This window comes from Pseudophryne corroboree, chromosome 4 (genome assembly GCF_028390025.1).
Source record: "Pseudophryne corroboree isolate aPseCor3 chromosome 4, aPseCor3.hap2, whole genome shotgun sequence".
In the NCBI taxonomy this organism is placed as follows: Eukaryota; Metazoa; Chordata; class Amphibia; order Anura; family Myobatrachidae; genus Pseudophryne; species Pseudophryne corroboree.
Genome location: NC_086447.1, coordinates 27,884,825 through 27,904,799, shown reverse-complemented (window position 1 = coordinate 27,904,799; position 19,975 = coordinate 27,884,825). Strand labels below are relative to the sequence as shown.

General features: G+C 40.8%; 1 protein-coding gene across 1 annotated transcript in view; it reads left to right on the top strand.

Moving 5' to 3' along the window:
* Nucleotides 1–19,975, top strand: part of LOC134910766 (uncharacterized) — a 119,638-nt gene that overhangs the window by 92,057 nt on the left and 7,606 nt on the right. Inside the window, exons 7-9 of the mRNA XM_063919149.1 lie at nt 1,552–1,722; nt 2,685–2,987; nt 3,812–3,935. Of these exons, the coding sequence (XP_063775219.1) occupies nt 1,552–1,722; nt 2,685–2,987; nt 3,812–3,935 (598 nt within the window). The remainder of the gene's footprint in view (nt 1–1,551; nt 1,723–2,684; nt 2,988–3,811; nt 3,936–19,975) is intronic.

The window sequence follows — 19,975 nt, the reverse complement described above, 5'->3', positions numbered from 1 at the left end:
CCCAGTGGGCAGCGACAATGCGTTTGCACGGCTGCTAAAAATTGCTAGTGAGCGATCAACTCGGAATGAACCCCAGTGTGCGTAGCTCGATACCCGCCCAGAATCTGCATTGACCTTTTCTGTACTTTAAGCTTGTCTATCTGCAGATATGTGTATGCAACGCCTGAACCCAGGTACATACTTCCACTGCACGCCCCAGTTACACACCCTGATTTGTAAACTTGCGGAGACTGCCCACAGACACTCCTCTGCCATGCCTTTTTAACATAGTTTAGTTGTGGGGTTGTTTTTATGTGTAAGTTTGCTGAATAATTTAGCGGTGGTGAATTTTATTCTACTCTGAACGTGAATATAGCTGCAGACATGCGCTCTGTGAATTTTGTGCATGGACAGTGTATCGATTATCGGAAACTGCAAATGCATTTACAATGGCTTTCAACTTTGAATTAGGCCCTATGGTGGTCATTCCGAGTTATTTCGCTCGTTATTTTTTTTTCGCAACGGAGCGATTAGTTGCTAATGCGCATGCGCAATGTCCGCAGTGCGACTGCACCAAGTAAATTTGCTATGCAGTTAGGTATTTTACTCACGGCATTACAAGGTTTTTTCTTCGTTCTGGTGATCGTAATGTGATTGACAGGAAGTGGGTGTTTCTGGGCGGAAACAGGCCATTTTATGGGTGTGTGCAAAAAAACGCTGCCGTTTCTGGGGAAAACGCGGGAGTGTCTGAAGAAACGGGGGAGTGTCTGGGTGAACGCTGGGTGTATTTGTGACGTCAAACCAGGAACGCAGCTGACTGAACTGATCGCAGTTGCCGAGTAAGTCTGGAGCTACTCAGAAACTGCTAAGAAGTGTCTATTCGCAATTCTGCTAACCTTTCGTTCGCAATTTTACTATACTAAGATTCACTCCCAGTAGGCGGCAGCTTAGCGTGTGCAAAGCTGCTAAAAGCAGCTTGCGAGTGAACAACTCGGAATGACCACCTATATCAATATCTCCTCAATTCTTTTATGAGAGGCCTCCTAAGGACAGCACACACTGAGAGTGAACGAACACTGGACTACTGAGGGTGTGGCTAAAGCTGGATGGCATGGCCTTACCCGCTCCCAAAATAATTTAAAAAATCACTAATAATGCTGCAAGGGAGGGTGCTGCACACTAGGGCATTTCAAATTACATGATTTATGAAATTGAAAATGCTTGTGTCAGGAAAATGTTCTACCTCTAGGTGGTATTCTAGCCCCAATGTCTTGTTGTACTAGCTAAATATTTTAGAGTTCCATAATTGGCTCAAAGTTTTGAAATTTCACTTAGATAGGCAGTCCTGCAGTGCACAATATTCCTGGGCCAGGAGTGATGCTGAGCAGACCAGGTGGACTCAAATTGCAACACAACATGACTAAAGACCAATACCAGCCAAAAATGGTTTCTTTGGTGTTTGATAAACTTGGAAAATGTGCTTTACATCAATTTTAGACATTTTACGAGCTTTTGCATTACTAATTTCATTGAATACTAATGTTATACTGACTGACATTTTTGCAAAACCAGGGTATAAGTCTTGACCATCTCATAGTCATCGGGAGTGATGGCACAAATGTCTACACAGAACACTTTGGAGGTGTTATCGCCATTACTGATTGTCGCTTGGGGAAGAACCTTCAAAGGCAAATATGTCTTCTCCATATCAACAAATTACCACTGCGTCATCTCTTCAGATTTGTAGGTGGGGAAACTTTGCTGGACACATTGGCAAAATGTTATTTGACTGCAAAACAAAGCCAGTAGTGAAATTTTGAATACTTAAAAGAGAACTACTTGATATAGGGGGTAATTCAGACCTGATCGCTGCTGTGCATTTTCTCATAGGCTGCAATCAGGTCTGCACTGCACATGCATATGCACTGCCGTGCGCAGGTGTGATGGACCGCAGCAAAGGGGTTCGCCAGCCAGTGATGGATGGTTCAAAAATACTGAACGCACCAGTGATCGCAAGGAGATTGACAGGAAGAGGGCTTTTGTGGGTAGCAACTGACTGCTTTCAAGGAGTGTCTGGGAAAAATGCAGGAGGGACCAGGCATTTGGAGGGAGGGTCTCTGACGTCAGCTCCGGCCCCAGTCATCGCAGAAGCAGAGTAAGTCCTGGGCTGAGCAGAAACTGCACAAATTTATGTTTGTGCAGTTCTGCTACAAATGCACACACTCCCATACACTCCCCTTGTAGGCGGTGACTACCTGATCGCAGGGATGCAAAGAATGCACCCTAACGATCAGGTCTGAATTAGGACCATAGATTCATCTGATCTAAGGTAAGTACTGATCAAAAGGTCCTTTTTGAGATGTGTAGAACTATTTCAGCTGGCTCATTGCCAAAAGATCTGGCGAACAGATATCTGGTGAAGTTAAATCACTCTAGATGGCTGACGACTGGAAATTGTATCCTCTGCTTGTATGTGGCAACTATGCGACCCTGTAACATCCTGCAAACACTGAAAACATATGTCATTCAAGTATATGCAAAGTTTTGGATTTTAATTAAGAAGGACAGGAAAATCATACATGCAAGCATACATACTTGGAGGGCCATCAAGTGTTTGAGGTACTTATCTGCTTCATTGAGAGATAAATTCCAAAAGGTTTTTCAAGACAGCTCTTTCTCATTGCATCCAGAAAATATTCTTGTAGTTATGCTCTTGGATGACCTCAAACACATCAGGGCATTGGCAGTTGAAAGACTCATTCAAGGTAGAGCTACCCATGATGAAAAGAAGATTTGACAGTTTTCAAATTCCAGAGCTGAATTTTAAAGCTAATGATTATGTTGATGTGTTTGATTGGAGCAAAATAAGTTTGACCTCTCCTCTAATTCTAAAAAAATTGTCAGATGAGAAACTAAAGGTGCCATCTACTGAGCCCACAAGATTTCAGTCTTCAGACCTGTGGATGTTCCCTTCCCACACTCAGGCTGTTGAGAGGTCCGTCAAACTGGTAACAGCCGCCTCCTCTTCTGTGTGTGGTGTTTTCAATAGAAATGGCACAATAAGCAATATGCTAAGATCCAGAGAAGAAATACCTCACTTCACAACTTCCAGCAGAACATAAAAAGAGCAAAGACCATGGTAACTAATAGTGCCCTCTGAGAAATTTCTCAGACGTTTTGATTGGGTTGTTGGGTTGGGCATGGGGGTATCCAAACTGCAGCCATCTTCTCACAATAGTTTCAGGATGTTTTATGATTTTGGTCCTATGGAAAAAAAAGAGCTGCATGTTACTCTATATTTTAAAAAAAAAATCACAAAATCAATGGAAAATGAATCACATTTTCCAGGTTTATCACATACCAAAGATATGATTTATTGCTTGTATTGGTCTTTAGCCATGTTTATGTTGCAATTTGAGTCCATCTGGTCCATGCATCATCACTCCTGGCCCATGGATAGTGTGCACTGCAGGAGTGTCTATGTGAAATTTCAAAACTTTGAGCAAGTAATGAGACCCCAAGATATTGAGCTAGTAAGACAGGAGATTGGGGCTAGAATGACACCTAGGGGTAGAACATTTTGACGGAAAACTATGTAATTCAACATACCCCACTGCACACTGTAAAGGTAACATTTGTCCATCCCAGCAATGCTGCAACAGTGGACAATGCCTACCTCAGCAACTGATCCAGGCCATCACAAGTCCCGGGTAAAGAGTACCCTCCTTCCTCTTGGCACCCCTGCCTAAGAAATCCTTTCTTTTAACTGCAGCTTGCACATGCTCAGTCCTAAGAATGTGCATATTTACATGGATAATTTTCTTATTTCTAGATCCCAAAGTCTCAGTGCTCAGAGAACTGTAAGCCGGGGACCATGAAAGTGCTGATGTCTGATCTATATTCCTGCTGTTATTACTGTGTCCAGTGCTCTGCGGGAAAAATATCCAATGTGACAGGTATGACTTAGAATTATATATGTATTATCTTGAATAATGACCTGTATTATCATCTTTCAAGCATCGACTGTATTGTAAGTACTAACTGAAAATATACTGTATGTTCCTTATGTTTAGTGTTCTGTTCTATTAGATCATTCCACTGAGGCCTCTATCTAGGACAGTGGTTCTTAACCTCAACCTTCATGTTTTCCCAAAAGGTCATGTTAAAAGGATTTCTGTTTGTGGATGCAGGTGGGATAATTATTGACCAAGTAAGAATAGACTAACTGATTTGTATATGATTACAGACATTAACAAACATGACCTGTTTGTGGAACTTGAGGACTGGATTGAGAACTCCTGCCCTAGTGCTAAGTTATCCCCATTAAAGGAATAAGTAGGAGGTTTAAAAAAGCACCAAAATACTAAGCTCAATACCATAATAATCCAACCAACAAACCACAGATTTACTAAGTAGTAGGTTCAAAACCTGCAGCAATACTACTGCAATCCTTCCAACTAACCCTCTAAAAAATGTGACCTGCTTTCAGCAGGTATGTTGGCAGAAGGCTCTACAGAGAACAGTACTACTCCCAAAATTGATAATCAACCTTTGGCCTTTAGGCCTAGGATGGCAGTTCTGTAGATAAATTTGGGAGTCAAAGAACACGGAGTTCCCCAATTTCCCATTAAGTATCAAAGGCTCAGAGAATAATAGAGCAGAAATCCACAGTTTTGGAGTGTTCAACATCAAGATTTCAAGTACAGATGTGTCCTCATACATCTAGCCTCAATACTCCATACCTCCCAACATGACCCTTTCCAGGAGGGACAAAATGCTCTGTTCCTGGGATTCCCTATTAATTTATCATACCGTCATCCATGTTGAAATAGTTAATGGATAAGAAAGATGTTTCACCACAGGTGAAGGCAATCATAGATTAAGAGGTAAGTCCGGGAATAGGGCATGTTGTTCCTCTTGGAATGGGTCATGTTGAGAGGCATGATAGACCATGCAGTGGGAGATGCCTGACATGAGTGAGCTGACTGGTCCTCTACAACTTTGCTAGCTTTGGGCCTTTGGATGCACCGGGAGACTGTGATGATTAATTTGATATGAAACACTTGTATATCTGCATGCAAATGCATCTGTATAGGAAGCACAACAGAACTTGGCATAAAAAAAGCCACATCCACTACATCATAACAGTTTGTATGCTGATTCAGGGCCTTAGTCAGAAAACAAATTAGTCAATGCAGTCTCTTGGTGCGTCCTTGTCACATTACAGTACGGCTACAGTAAGATTAATTTTCAGCAAAAAAAAGCAAAAAAGACACCCAATGCTAGCAGAGTCTCGCAGGACCTGGCATGCCAAGAGTAGGTCCCAATGCTAGGTGTACCCAACTCTAGTACTAATAGCACTAGGGTTCACCCAATACCCATGTAAATGTGGTATTACGTAAGTGCATTTTATCCTTACAGGTACAGTACCAGCAATGGCCAGTGCCCAAAAATGGCTGCTAGGACATGCTGGTCCATTTAGAAACATTCCATGGAACCTGGGATCACTGGCACCATTGGTAGACCAAGGGCAAATTTCATTTATTCCATTTTTTTACACTATTACCCCAAACTAACCTTGACACTGCTAAGGATTAAGCCTTGTTGCTGGCAATACCTATGAGGGGGCCTCACACAATTTTTGTGGGCCTGTTCCCTCTAGGGAACCCATCCATGGTGTTAACTGGCAAGGGTCTGGCTGTATTCATGGTGGAGGAAAAAATGCACTGCAGATCCCCCTATAAAGCTTCACTAACCAAGGCTGATAAAGCCAAATGCTGAATAATGGAATGTTGTGCGACTCTAGACTTTTTGTTACCCAAATTTATTCACTATCAGTCTTGGCTTAACTGCCCACCAGTGGATACAGATTAGGGGGAAGCCTTTATTTTTAGCTTTGCACATTTTCTATTACAGTGTTGCAGTAGAAGTGTTCTACTGAAGCATACACAGTGCATGTACAGCAGAGGAAAGTGCTGTTACAGTCGTTTAGAAACTGGTTGGGATCGATTGCGGGATCCCATCAATCTGCAGTGATGCCCATCATTTTGCAAAACCACCATTTACTGAATTTACCCTGAAGTCCTACTAAACTATTCAGTTACTTTTTTTGTACGTTAGGACAGATATCTATCCGTTCCATGACATCAATCAGGTTGCAGGTGCAGGCAGGACCGAACCAGCACTACTGGCAAATACCGAAAGGATTGATGGCATGATGGGCTGGTCCACCCTGAAAACCTGCATGGCTGGATGGAAAAATAAAGAGATAGGTGTTTACCAAGCAGCTCTAGCTCCCGTCATTCTGATCAGCTTTTCGGCATACAGAGACACACCCCCGTAAGTCATGGTCATGCCCTCTTCTCATGCACACACAGCCACTGGACTTACAGGGCTAGTTTAGTGCACCAGTCCATCTTTACTCATCCACTTGTGCTAAAGCTAAACATTATCAGAGAAGTAGAGAAATCTCCAGTGTAGCAGAAAATTACTGACAGGTGCTGAGCACCACATTACAGCAGCAATTACATGTAGTACATAAGTATCAATATGTAGTGTCTCACAATGGGATGGATCAGAGTAGGGGTAATTTAGAGTAGGGCACATGGGCATTTTGAGCATCTCATGAAATATCTCATACTAAGCACTTTTAGCTATACAGTATGTATCTTATACAACTTTTACACTGAAATGCTGGGTCCAACCTTGGTGCGACCCTGCTGAGACTCATTTCAGTGTGGCGGCTGTACTTGTCTTATTGCTGTGTTGGCAACATCACTGGACATGTGACCAGTGCATGATCTTCCCATACTGTACAAGGGAGCTGGTTTTCATCAACCCAGCTTACCCATTTACACTGCACCGCAACGCAGGTCCTTCTCGCGACCAACCCTGCATGCTAGCCAGGCTGGATTCCCAGGTCACTGCTTCCGAGTAATAATGGCAATAACCCAGGTTTTTTAGCAGTGTTAGGACCCTTAGACTCAGTTGGCATTGAGATTATTGGACTTGCCTAGAATTGTGGTTTTGGACTTGAGTGAAGAAACACTTGGACTTGATGAGTGTGCTGATGCTTAAACTTACAGGATGTTGCACGGTACTACAGAACTATTGTGGTGAGACTCCTAGAGTCCTCAAGAGGATCTTCTGCCAATAACAACCCCCGCTGTTCCCTTAGTACTGGGCGCATACACCAGTACTTAGGGGGCCATCTGGACTAATACCTCCAGCAATAGGAGCTCACCCAATAGTCTGAAAATCCAGGGTAGTACTTACTGACTGCTAAGAATGAGTCACACAACTGCTAAGATATGAGGTACAAGTTGGATTAGCCTCTGTCTAAGAAAGTGTTTAACAGTATAGATGGTATGTAAGCTCACACCCGGGGAGCTGTGGTCAGCAGCTGGAAACATCTCACCAGACTTGGGTTCAGCAGGCAGAGCTGGATACTGGACACTGATAGACAGACATTTTGACAGAGTATCCACAGGACAATGGCTAAAACAGATACAGGGACCAGTGGTTTACACAGTAAAGGATAAACTATAACCAGCAGGGAATTAGTGGCCAGGAGCATATATAAAGGGTATTCCGAGCAATCTGCAAGCAAACAGTTAGGAGAGAGCAGTATTTAGTAATGACTGAGCAGCTGCACTGCTGCACATCCACTTATCCCAGCTGAGAGCTTGTAGTTATCAACCAGGCATTACTTAGCAACCAGGAATATCATCTGCAACCGGTGTCCCAGTTGCCGGGCATCTGGCTGCTCCCAACAGGCATTAAGGCCACCACATTGCTTGGTGTAGGGCAGGGGCTGTCAAGCCAGGCATCCATAAGAGATGCAGCAACCTGGTTGCCTGGCAACGACCAAGACCTGCATAGAGCACAACCCACCCGGCGAGCTGTAACAGAACACCTAGACCCCCGGTTTAAGAGGGAACGCTCTTTAGAAGGACTTCTTGAGTCCAGGAGCATGAAGAAATCTTTCATGAATCCATGCCCTCTTGGGGCCATAACCCTTCCTATGGACCAAGAAATGTATTCAGCCACATACATACTTGAAAGTCTAGGATCTTCTCAACTACATACAGTACTCCTCATCTCCTTAAACCATAACTAGGGTAGATCTCCTAGAGCCACCGACCATGAATCTTTTGGAAAGAAATGCAGGCTTAAACAAAGAGCAATGAAATGTATTAATGATTTTCAAAGATATGGGCAGCTGAAGACGAAAGGCAACAGCATTGACTCGCTGATTGATTCAAAAGGCCCAATGTAATTGGGTCCCAATTTTTGAGGTTGATATAGCTTAATATTTTGAGCAGACAACCATACCATATTGCCCACTTTGAAAGTACATGGTGTCATGACTTGTCAGCAAATTTCTTTGAACAAACAGAAGAGCTTTCAAAGCTTGATGTACCTTCTTCCAAATTTTCCTGAGTTGGGACAAAGGAGTAACTGATGGGTCAGGCTGTTGAGAAGGAGTGAAGGCATTTGACTTGGGATTAAAACCAGAAACACAAAAGAACAGTGACATGGAAGTAGAGAAATGTCCAGAATTATTATATGCAAATTCAGCAGAAGATAGATGGTCATTCCAATAATTTTGACACTTGGAAATATAACACAGCAGATCAATCAAGGGATTGATTTACATGTTCCATTTTCCCATTGGATTGTGGAAGGTACCCAGAAGAAAAACTAAGATTAATTCCCAAAATGGAGCAAAAAGATATCAAGAAGAATGCAATGAATTGAGCACCCTTATCTGAGACAAAGTCCTGGGGTAATCCATGAATTCTGTAAATATGCTGAATGAACAGGGTGACAAGATCCTTGGCACTAGGATCCTTTATCAGTGGAATGAAGTGAGCCATTTTACTGAAGCAATCAAGTATGATTCAGATGACAGAACACTTGGAAGATTTCAGAAGATCCGCAAATAAATCTATGGACAGATGGGTCCATGGTCTGGAGGGCACTGACAAAGGCAATAAATGTACAGAGGGTGAAACTCAAGGAGTCTTGTTCTTGGCACAGACACTATGTACCTGCACAAATTCCCACACATCTCTCTTGATGGTGGGCTACTATATGGAATGCTACCGGAGATCCAATGTTTTAGACACCTCTGGAGGCCCAGAAATCTTACTAAAATGGAATTCAGATAAAACTGCAATTCTAAGATTTTCAAAATCAAACAGGAGTCCAGATAGTGTCCTTGAAGGGGCTTGTGTTTGTAGTGACTGGATACGTGAAGCATAATCTACAGTAAGACCGGCAAGGAAACACTTTTGAGAAATTATTTGGAGACCTTTTTTTGCAGAATCAATGTACAGCAAGTTCTTGTGATTGGTGAATACTATAACCACAAGTCTGGCACCCTCAAGTCAATGTCTCCATTCCTCCAGGGCCCACTTGACCGCCAAGAGCTCATGATTCCCCACATCATAATTGGCTTCCACTGGAGAAAACTTCAGTAAGAGAAAGTAAAAATGATGGAGTTTGGAATCACCAGATCTTCCCGAGAGAGAATAGCTCCTACTCTGACCTCAGAAGCATCCACTTCTACTATAAAAGGCAGATCCGGATCAGGATGGCAAAGGAATGGAGCTGAGAAGAAAACCTTCTTAAAATGTTCAAATGCCTGTACTGCCTGCGGAGATCAACAGGTGGGGTCTGCACCTTTCTTAGTTCCACAATAGGTGCCATGATGGTGGAGAAAGAGTAAAGAAATCTCCTATAATAGTTGGCATAGCCTAGAAAACATTGCACAGCCTTTAAATTAATAGGATGGACCCAATCAAGAACCACTTGGAGCTTATTGGGGTCCATAGAAAACAATTGAGGAGTGATAATATACACAGAGAAGGACATTTTCTCCACTTCAAACTTGCATTTTTCCACTTTTGCATACAGATGATGTTCTTTGAGCTTTTGAAGGGCTGTCTTGACATGAGCTCGATGTTTCTAAAGGAGTTTAGAATAAATCAAAATTTCATCCATGTAAATGACAATGAATCTACCAAAGAATTCCCGAAGAGCATCATTAATGAGTTTCTGGAATACTGCTGGGGCCTTTGAAAGAACGAGCGACATTGACAGGTATCATAATGGCCAGAATGAGTGTTGAAGGCGTTCTTTCATTCATCCCCCTGCTCTCTATCTTGATGATTATATGCTCCACACAAATCAATTTTGGAAAAAATTATGGGCTCCCTTAGCTGATCAAACAGTACTGAGAAGAGAGGTAGCGTATACAAATTCTTGATTTTAATCTTATTCAGGCCTCTATAATCGATGCATGGTCAAGGAAACTAATTTTTGCCACAAAGAAAAACCCCACTCCCACAGGTGACTTTAAAATGATGAATGAATCCTTTCTTAAGATTCTCTTGAATATAGTACTCCATAGCCTTGGTATCAGGCAAAATATAGAGCCAACCCTTTGGGAGCTTAGCACTGGGCATAAGGATGACAGCACAGTCAAGGCTGGTGGGAGGCATGGAGTCAGCCTGCTGTGTGGAGAAGATGTCCGCATAGGAATGATATTGGACAGGCAACCCCTCAAGAACAGACTGGTGTCCGAAAGCTCACTCTACCATTAAGTAATTGATTTCCATCCAGACCGTACACAGAGATTCTTTGGAGATACCCCTGGAACAGGCAAACTCAAGATCCATGAATTTCCCTGGGGCAGACTTCCGGTTCCGGGTGCATGGAGTGAGGATCATGCTCACTCAGCTCCGCTCCTAGCCCTGCTCACCAAAACCCTTATCACGGCGTTACAGCCTCCACGAGCCAGTCCTGGTTAACGGCGCTACCCCCCTGACTACCAGCATGGACAAGTTTGTGTCCTCCTCGCAGCTGCAGCTGTCGTCTCAGCAGACGCTGCGGCAAGTGAAACGAGGCGCCAATTCCAACATGGCGCCGGACCACGAAGCGCACGCTGTTTCCCCGGCCAGCAAGAAGTCTGCAGCGGAACTGGGATCAGATGCAGCACTACATCCCTCTAAGGCATCAGACGCTCCACTCACCTATAACGATCTGGTGGACGCAATTACATCCACGGTGGGCCCTCTTCTCACAAAAGCGGTGAGTGACATTACGGCCCAGGTGCAGCAGCTGACCTCGAGGGTGGCAGGCAATGAAAACAGAATAGCCGCCATAGCCCATAACTTAGCTGATTTGCAATGCGAGGTTAAGCGTCTGGAAAAAGATAATTATGCTCTCATTAATCGCATGGAGGATATCGTAAATCGTTCGCGACGGAACAATGTGCGTTTGGTCGGGCTACCCGAATCCTTTAAAGGCCCTGAACTTAAAACTTTTATTAAAACCACACTGCCACAACTCCTGGGCATACAGCAAGCTTGTAGAGATATGGTTATTGAAAGGGTACACCGGGTAGGCCCCCCTCCACGTCCACATGACACTCGTCCACGAGTTACACTATTTAAATGCTTAAGCTATACCCATAAGCTTGAAATCTGGAAAGCCTCCTGGAAAATTCCTGTCATTAACTGGGAAGGGAAGAAGTTGCGTATCTTTCAAGACTTTTCAGCAGAACTATCAAAAGCGATAAAAGCCTTCTCTCCCATATTCTCACAGCTCGTTGCCAACAGGCAAAAATTTGCCCTGATTTATCCAGCAAAACTCTGTATATTCTATAAAGATAGACACTATGACTTTCTTACTCCAGCTGACGCTGATGATTTTTTGCAAGACACTAACCAGGAACATACGTCTGATATAACTGATCCATCCCCGCAGCAGGATGCACGCTGAGGACATTATTTTTCTCTTTTTTTTGTTCTCTACATATTTTACCACTGTTACCTCATTAGGTCCGGAGTTCGAGACTATGTGGACTGGTTCATACACATATCCACGCCGTGGTGACCCGGGCCGGGACGAAGCTTGCTACGGGTATTAAGTTAGGAGTTTCTCCAAATTACCGTTACTGTCTTAATTCTTTTTGTCTGTATATCCAGAAGTCTAGTACTGAGACACGTACTATGTTTACTGCGCGAGGTGCACTTTCTCAGTTGGTACTTTATTTACACAATCTCATGTCTTCTCTATCCCTGTGTTCCCCTTCCCCCATGTGTCTTTCCCTCCCTGTACCCCACTCCTATGAATCTTTTAATATAACGTATGTGTTTCAATATCCTCTTGTCAGGTATAACCTAGCCTTGATACCACCTCACCTTTCTTCGCTATGACCACTCTACGCATAGGCTCTTTGAATGTAGGGGGTTTCAACTCCCCTGCGAAGCGAAGAAAGATTTTGGTTTACCTTAATGCAATGAAAATAAGTGTAATTTTTTTACAGGAGGCGCATCTAATCCCTTCGGAGATGGTGAAACTGCAGATGTTAGGGTGGAAACTAATAGACTTCTCATCGTACAACTCAAAAGCTAGGGGTGTTGCCCTTCTTATAAAAAGAAATATCTCATATTCACATATTGCTTCTCAAAATGATTCGGAAGGTAGATACACGATTACAAGGTTATCACTTAATTCTAAGGTGTACACCTTTTGCAATGTATATGCTTCTCCTATCTACTCCAAAGAGTTTCTCTGTATTCTGATTGCAAAATTGACCCCATTTATGGATGAACCTATGGTGGTATGTGGTGACTTTAATTTAATCTCAGACATCTCTCTAGATAAAACATCACCACCTAAACCGCAGATTGCTCAAAAAAAATTACCCAGGCTTGGTATACCACAACTAGCCGCTCAACTTTCCCTAATAGATGCTTGGAGGTCCACTAATCCCACATCTAGAGAATATACGTGCCTTTCAGCAGCACACCAAACGTTTTCACGAATTGACTATATTTTAATCTCGCAATCCTTGTTCACAAAAATGTCCTCAGCTGTAATTGAACCTATATCTATTTCAGACCATGCCCTTCTTAGATTAGACATCACAATATCAGATGAACAATCCTCCCACTTCTCCTGGCGCTTTCCAACCCACCTTCTCGCTTCTAAAGAATTTAAATCAATGTTAGTGGATAGCTGGAGATATTTTGCAGTGAACAATAAAGACTATGCAGCGACTAACCCCCCACTCTATTGGCAGACGGCTAAAACAGTTCTTAGAGGTAATATAGTGTCCTATGTATCTAAGTTGAACAAGGCATATGCAGCTACTTACTTAACCCTACAATCCTCCCTTACCAACACCTATTCAGCATTCCAAAGAGTCCCTTCCCTAATGAACAAACATAATTACGTACAGGCAAAAACTCACTTTGATGAATTTCTCCACAAAAGAGGAAATAAATATCTCTATAGAGTTAATTACCGATATCATCGTTTTGGGAATAAGACAGGTAGCCTCCTTACTAATATTTTAAACGGCTCTAGGTCGTCAGCAGCGGTGCACCCACTTAGGAGAAGGGATGGAAGCCTTACCACTTCAAATAAACAAATAGTTGATGAAATGTCCCTTTTTTATATCGACCTCTACTCTGCCCCTGCCTCCCCCCCATCTTCTCCATCTGTACCTCTTGAAAATCAAGATTTTCCATGGTCCACCATACCTTTCCCCACCATCTCTGAGGAGATGAGTGCAGCATTAATTGCACCGGTTACCCCCAAAGAGGTCTCACAAATAATATCATCCCTTAAGGCCACCAAAGCCCCTGGGCCAGATGGATTCGGAGGCAGCTTCTATAAGGCACTTCACTCAGAAATCTTGCCCACACTAGTAGACTCATTTAACCATATCCTAACATCCAAAACAACCCCACTGTATTTTAACAATGCTTATATCAAAATATTACCTAAACCTGGACGGGATCTATCTCTACCAGGTTCATATAGGCCAATTTCACTACTTAATTCTGACTACAAAATATTAACCAAACTCTTAGCCAATAGACTAAAAAATGTCCTCCCATCCATTATACATCTTGACCAGACTGGATTAATCCAGAATCGACACTCGGTTCTTAATGTTCGGAAGGTGATAGCAGCGATTCAAAAATTACAACATTCCACTGGAGACTCCCCCCCTGGCGTGGTGGTATCATTGGACGCGGAGAAAGCCTTTGACCTGGTACAATGGCCCCATTTATTTGATTCCTTAACTAGATTTGGCATTCCCTCTGTATTTGTCACTTATATCAAAATGTTATATAACAACTAAACTTCCCAAATCCTATGTCATGGTCATATTTCTACTTGCTTCCCCATTAACAAAGGTACCAGGCAAGGCTGCCCTCTCTCCCCTTTATTATTTGCCATTGCCATTGAACCCCTTGCCATAGCACTTCGCTACTCTCCTAAATTTAAAGGTATTCGAATCTCCTCTCAGGAAATCAAGATTTCACTTTTCGCAGACGATATGCGCTCCCTTCCGCACATTCTGGATGTGATTTTGGATTTTGGAAAACTTTCTGGATACAAAATAAATGTGGACAAATCTGAAATTTTACCTATTGGCAATTACTCTTTAGATCTTCAGTCTTCTGAGGTATTCTCGAAATTTCGGATTTCACCTTGTATCAAATACTTGGGTATTCATATCCCCAATAAGCTAGATAAAATATACAGTCTAAATTTCACCCCTTTGATTCGTAGGGTTACATCCCTTCTGCATACTTGGACATCCCTACCTCTTTCCCTATTGGGCAGAACTGCTGCAGTCAAATCAATAATTTTCCCAAAACTGTTTTATGCTATTCAAATGCTGCCTATTGCCTTGTCCAACAGAGATATACTACTAATAAAATCAGCTATATCCTCCTTCCTATGGAAGGGGAAAAGGCCCCGCCTGGCCTATAATAAATTGACTCCACCAAAACTCAATGGAGGTCTGGGTATACCTGATTTTAAAGCTTACACTTTAGCTGTATTTTTTAGATATGCCAGTGACTGGCTACTGTCACAATCTACTTACACTGACAACTCTTTAGATCTGGCTGTCTTCCACCCCTTCTCTCCGGCAGCCCTGCTACATCTTAAAGCGTCTGACATACCTAAAGATGTATACACAAATATTCTGTTTAAAGACACACACTTCTGCTGGATCGTATACATAAAAAATTTGGAGAGAACTTTAAATATTCTCCCTATTTTACCATCTGGGGTAATCCGGGTTTTTCCCCTTCAATTTATAATCCCACATATCAGGAGTAAAAAAATAAGGGCATTCTTCTTGTGAACAAGGTTTTTGACCCTGGGGGCACTAAGCCCTTCCCATCATTTCATGATTTACAACAGTCATTCACAATTCCTAACAGGCATTTTTATTTCTACTTGCAACTCAAGGCATTATATACAGTCTCTCCCCCTACCTACCACACCCCCAAAAGCCATGAATATACTTCTTAAGACTTTACAAGCTAATGGGAATAGAGCATACAAGATTAAACATTTATATGTCCCCCTAACAGATGGGAGACTCTTGACTACTCAATACTCCGACAATGTCCTATCAACCTGGAGAGCAGATATCACACCATGGGTGTTTGAATCGGATCAAATCCTTGACACATACACTAAATCATACAAGATCCTCAGATCCGCTTATTTGCAAGAAGTACATTTTTGTTTTTTACACAGATTGTATATATCTCCTGCACAACGTAAATATATGTCATCCACTGAATCAGGATGCTGTGTTAAATGCGGGATGGAAAATGCTAAGTTTCTCCACTGTTTCTGGGGTTGTTCAAAAATATACAGGTTCTGGAATAAAACCCTTCAATACTTACAGTCTATTGTCGGTATGCGGTTGTTGGCGGATCCAATGGCTTGCCTACTATTTAATTTCAAAGCCTGGAACTTGGGCAGAGACTCTGGAAAAATCATACCTTTCTTTGTGATAGTGTTAACCCTAGCTAAGAAGCTTATATTAATTCATTGGGTGAAAAAAACAGCCCCCACCATTCAAGAACTCAAAATTAGAATATTGCAAATACTTTATTTTGATATTAGATCCATCCTTCTAAATGATGACATTTCGCAGTCATACTTCCATAAAAAATGGGATTTATTTTTATCTTCCCTGGACACACATTCTCGAAGCTTAATTGCTCAATATCTAGGTTCTCATCATATGTACAGAGCGGTGGGCATGCTTTTGATCCCGCCAGCAACCATTTTATAAATATATTGTTCCATGATCTAAATGCTTCACTGTTCAGGGAAAATGCATTATCCTTTTGTATCCTGCACCTTGGAATATACCAGCTTCATATTAAGCCTTTACCTAAACAACAATGGGTTAACTGGCTATGACTAGCTCAATGTACAACTTAGGATGTAGATAACACTATACGACCCACCCCAGCTGGTATAATAATTCCTCCCCCCCCCCTCATTGTGTCTGTCATGTATGTGTATTTTTCCACTCTTTTCTATCCTTTGATATGTTCTCATTGTATTTGTTTGTAAAAATTTGTAACACAAAGGATACGTATAGTTTCTTTGAAGTGTATATCAGATAAACCTTTGAAAATCTAATAAATCGTTATTTGAATTTCCCTGGGGCATCACAATCCAAAAAGGCCTGGATTTCAATCACTACTTCTTGGTGTGTTATCTTAACAGGAAGTAGTATACAGTTATTCAGAGTGATGGAAGAAAAAGACCTGAGAAAACTCCTCCTTCTTTACCCTTTTTGTTTTGCGGCTTCTTTGGACAGGTACTCATCAAATGTCCTTTACATATGGCAAGGTTGCATCGCCTGGCCTCCTGGTACGTCAAGCAGAAGGCCACAATCTGCATTAGCTCCACACTATTTTTAGAGGGCTCTGGCAAGGACCAATGGGATGATGGCAAGGGTGTTTTCTTATCCATCCTGTGTTCCTGTATAATTTTGTCTATCCTGATCACCAGCTGCATGAGGGTGTCAAGTGTTCTGTGTCTAATATATATCGATTGATTTAACCATCTCATTGCTGTTTGAGTTGCTGTTAAAGTAAATAACTATATAAAGTTAGATTTAGAAAGCAAATAAACATATATTTTATTTAAGGACTACACCCTTATACAGGTCTAGAGACTACATTCTCATAGCCTGGGTCAAAATGCTTCATCAACAGATAGATGTAAAAACAATGAGTTTTATAACATACAGTTACGCCCCATTCTTATAACCCTCCCATATGAGTTAATTCATCTGGAATACAGTGTTATGCAATATTAGGACAATTGGCAAGAAAACTAAAAGATACTCGTGATCTTCAACTATGTGTCCATATTAGGTATTAAACTGGACTCTATGAGCTTTTCGGATGTGCATATGTGGAATCAATACTAGCCAACAAAGTTGTTTTCGTCTTTGTATAGAGTTCAAATGAAATTCAAATGAATCTGCTGTATCATCTAGCTAGAAACAAAATGGATTCTCGTATGCTTTTATATTATACTAGTGACTATGAGATCATATCACCTTTGATATTATGATTATTATGTGTATGCATAATATACGTACTATCCCGTAGTACATATATATAGCTGTTAGGCCTTCAGCAGGTTGTCTCTGTCACAGTATTCGACAGCTCCACACTTTGATCAGGGACATTATCTATGTGCCCTGTCATCTCAGGAGAATTTCTGGGAACGTGTAGTTCGCTAATAATCATTTCATGTAGTATTGCTATTCTGCGTCTGACAGTAGCCTTCTAAATACAACATAGGCCGCACGTGTAGGCAGTGAACAGCAAACAAATGTGGTATAATCACGTCGGGTTGGGGTCACCAAAGAATGGCTATAATGGCTATAATGATTACAAGAATAAACCTCATCACAGAATACATCATCACATACAATATACTTAAAAAAACATTTTCCTAATCCTTAAAATTGAATACTAGGATTTAAACATTTATCCTTTCCAGTCCATATTATAATGTATTGGTTAAAGTTCTTATTTTATATCATGGGCCTCTATTATATACTTGGCAATACACGTATTAGGATCTGCAATGTCTTTGGTCAAATAAGCACAGCAGTGAACTCAAAGTGGTGGTTCCGGAAATCAAACAATATCCTCAAATTTGTGGTATTACAGAATGTAGAACAATGTGGTAGTATAATAGTTAATTTCCAATGTCCTGGAATCATCATAAATATCCACTGTTCTGGAATGTCCTATCATAATGTTCAATCATGTTATCAATAACTTTTAAATGAAATAAAACGTCAACTCCCAGTTGATTAATCATACGACTTCATTAGCCATAGGAGAACTTATTAGTTACCTTTACCAATAAGAGGTTTTATTGATGCTCTGGTGGCAGGAACATGTTTCCTGATTACTGAGTCAATTACTCTTTTTAGGAATAGTTCATCTTGCAAGAAAACTTTTCTCAAGTTATTACGTGTTTTTGCATAAAATTGCTAAATTAATCTTTTTAAATAACAAACATTTTCAGAATTAATAGGTAACTAATTGTATATCATATCCTAAGGACATAGTGATAACTAACATTCTCCGTTATGTATGATATCTCTTTTAACTTTTGAATTTACTCCTGGTAAAATACATTTATTAAATTATAAACTTTAGTGAACATCTTATGTAACCATTACTTTTTATATACCTAACTCATTATATCTAGCACATCTAGAAACATTAGGTTTGTATATGGTAACAATCCTTTCACATTTCCTTAAATCAACCTTTTCCTATCTGCATAAGGTGATCTTTTCTGTATTATTGACCTATTTTATTTTCCACTAACTGAAATACACCCGATATGTGTAGCTGATATTATCACCAGTGGTTCTTTCTTGAGATACTGTTGTATCTATACACATGTACCTGTTTCACTATTATAACAACTCTATAAAGTTTTGGTAATCGCATCAAATGTAACTTACATAGAGAATGTTGGTCTGTTACTATACAATGCTGATGTCTTTGTATACATATCTAACAATTATAATACAAATAATTAGCAATACAATTTATATAGCAGCAGTACCTAAAATCTTTCCAACAATTAATGGTATTGCTGGACTTGATACTCCTTGGAATAATATAAATTATTAAATTATCCATACATTAATCTATATATCTGTCTTCAAGTGGAGTATAATACTCACAACAATGTTTTTCAAAGGGTGTTCGTTATACCTGTTATAAATCCCTCTGGATTTCCTGTTTAGAAAAGAGGAAGGAAGGGTCTTATTGAAATAATTCCCATCCACAATAATGGATGAGTACTCATACCTACACCACACGTTTGCTCGCTCTCTCTTCAAAGAAAAAAAATCAAGTCTTAATGCTGTTATAAATAACATTGCTCCTATATACTTTCAGAAATGTTAAAAGTTCTGTAGGATATTAACTTGTAAGCAGTGAGCACATAGTCTATTATCAATTATCATAATCATCTCCATCTTGATTGAAGGGTTCATTCAAATACAACACTGTGGTAGTAACAGTAGTAACAGTCTCTGTATCTCCATACAATTGTTTTTAGTGTTAGGTTCCTTTAAGCTCTGGTCTCTGACCTTTTCATTTCATTGCAAGCTCATGGATCTAGATGTCCTTCTTCTGCAGCCTTTGCAACAGCTGTATCAGTAGTCAGCGGTACTTGCCAAGGACCATCCTATGTGATCTGTAATGGAACCGAAACATAAGCAACTTCTCACCATAATTCTCAGTGATTTGTCCTGTGCCGGACTGTGTGTTTTTGTGTTGGTTAAATATCTTTCCAAGGTTCTTGGAGCTTTTGATATTCTTGTTACTGTTTTAAATAATTTGTGTGACACATTGAAACCGTCAAATCATTTTGTAGTTTTGAATCAGTCTCTAGATAATATATCTTTGCTCTGGATAATATATCTTTGCTGAATTCCAAAATGAATAACAAAAAAATTATATAGAAGAGAGATTAAGCAGGGGCTTAGGTGTAATTCTACCACTATTGAACCAACGATTGGACCATGCCATGATTCAAATTCTGCCTTTCCTGTCTCTTTTGTAGATTAATAATGCTTAATTCTTTAAACCTTCCC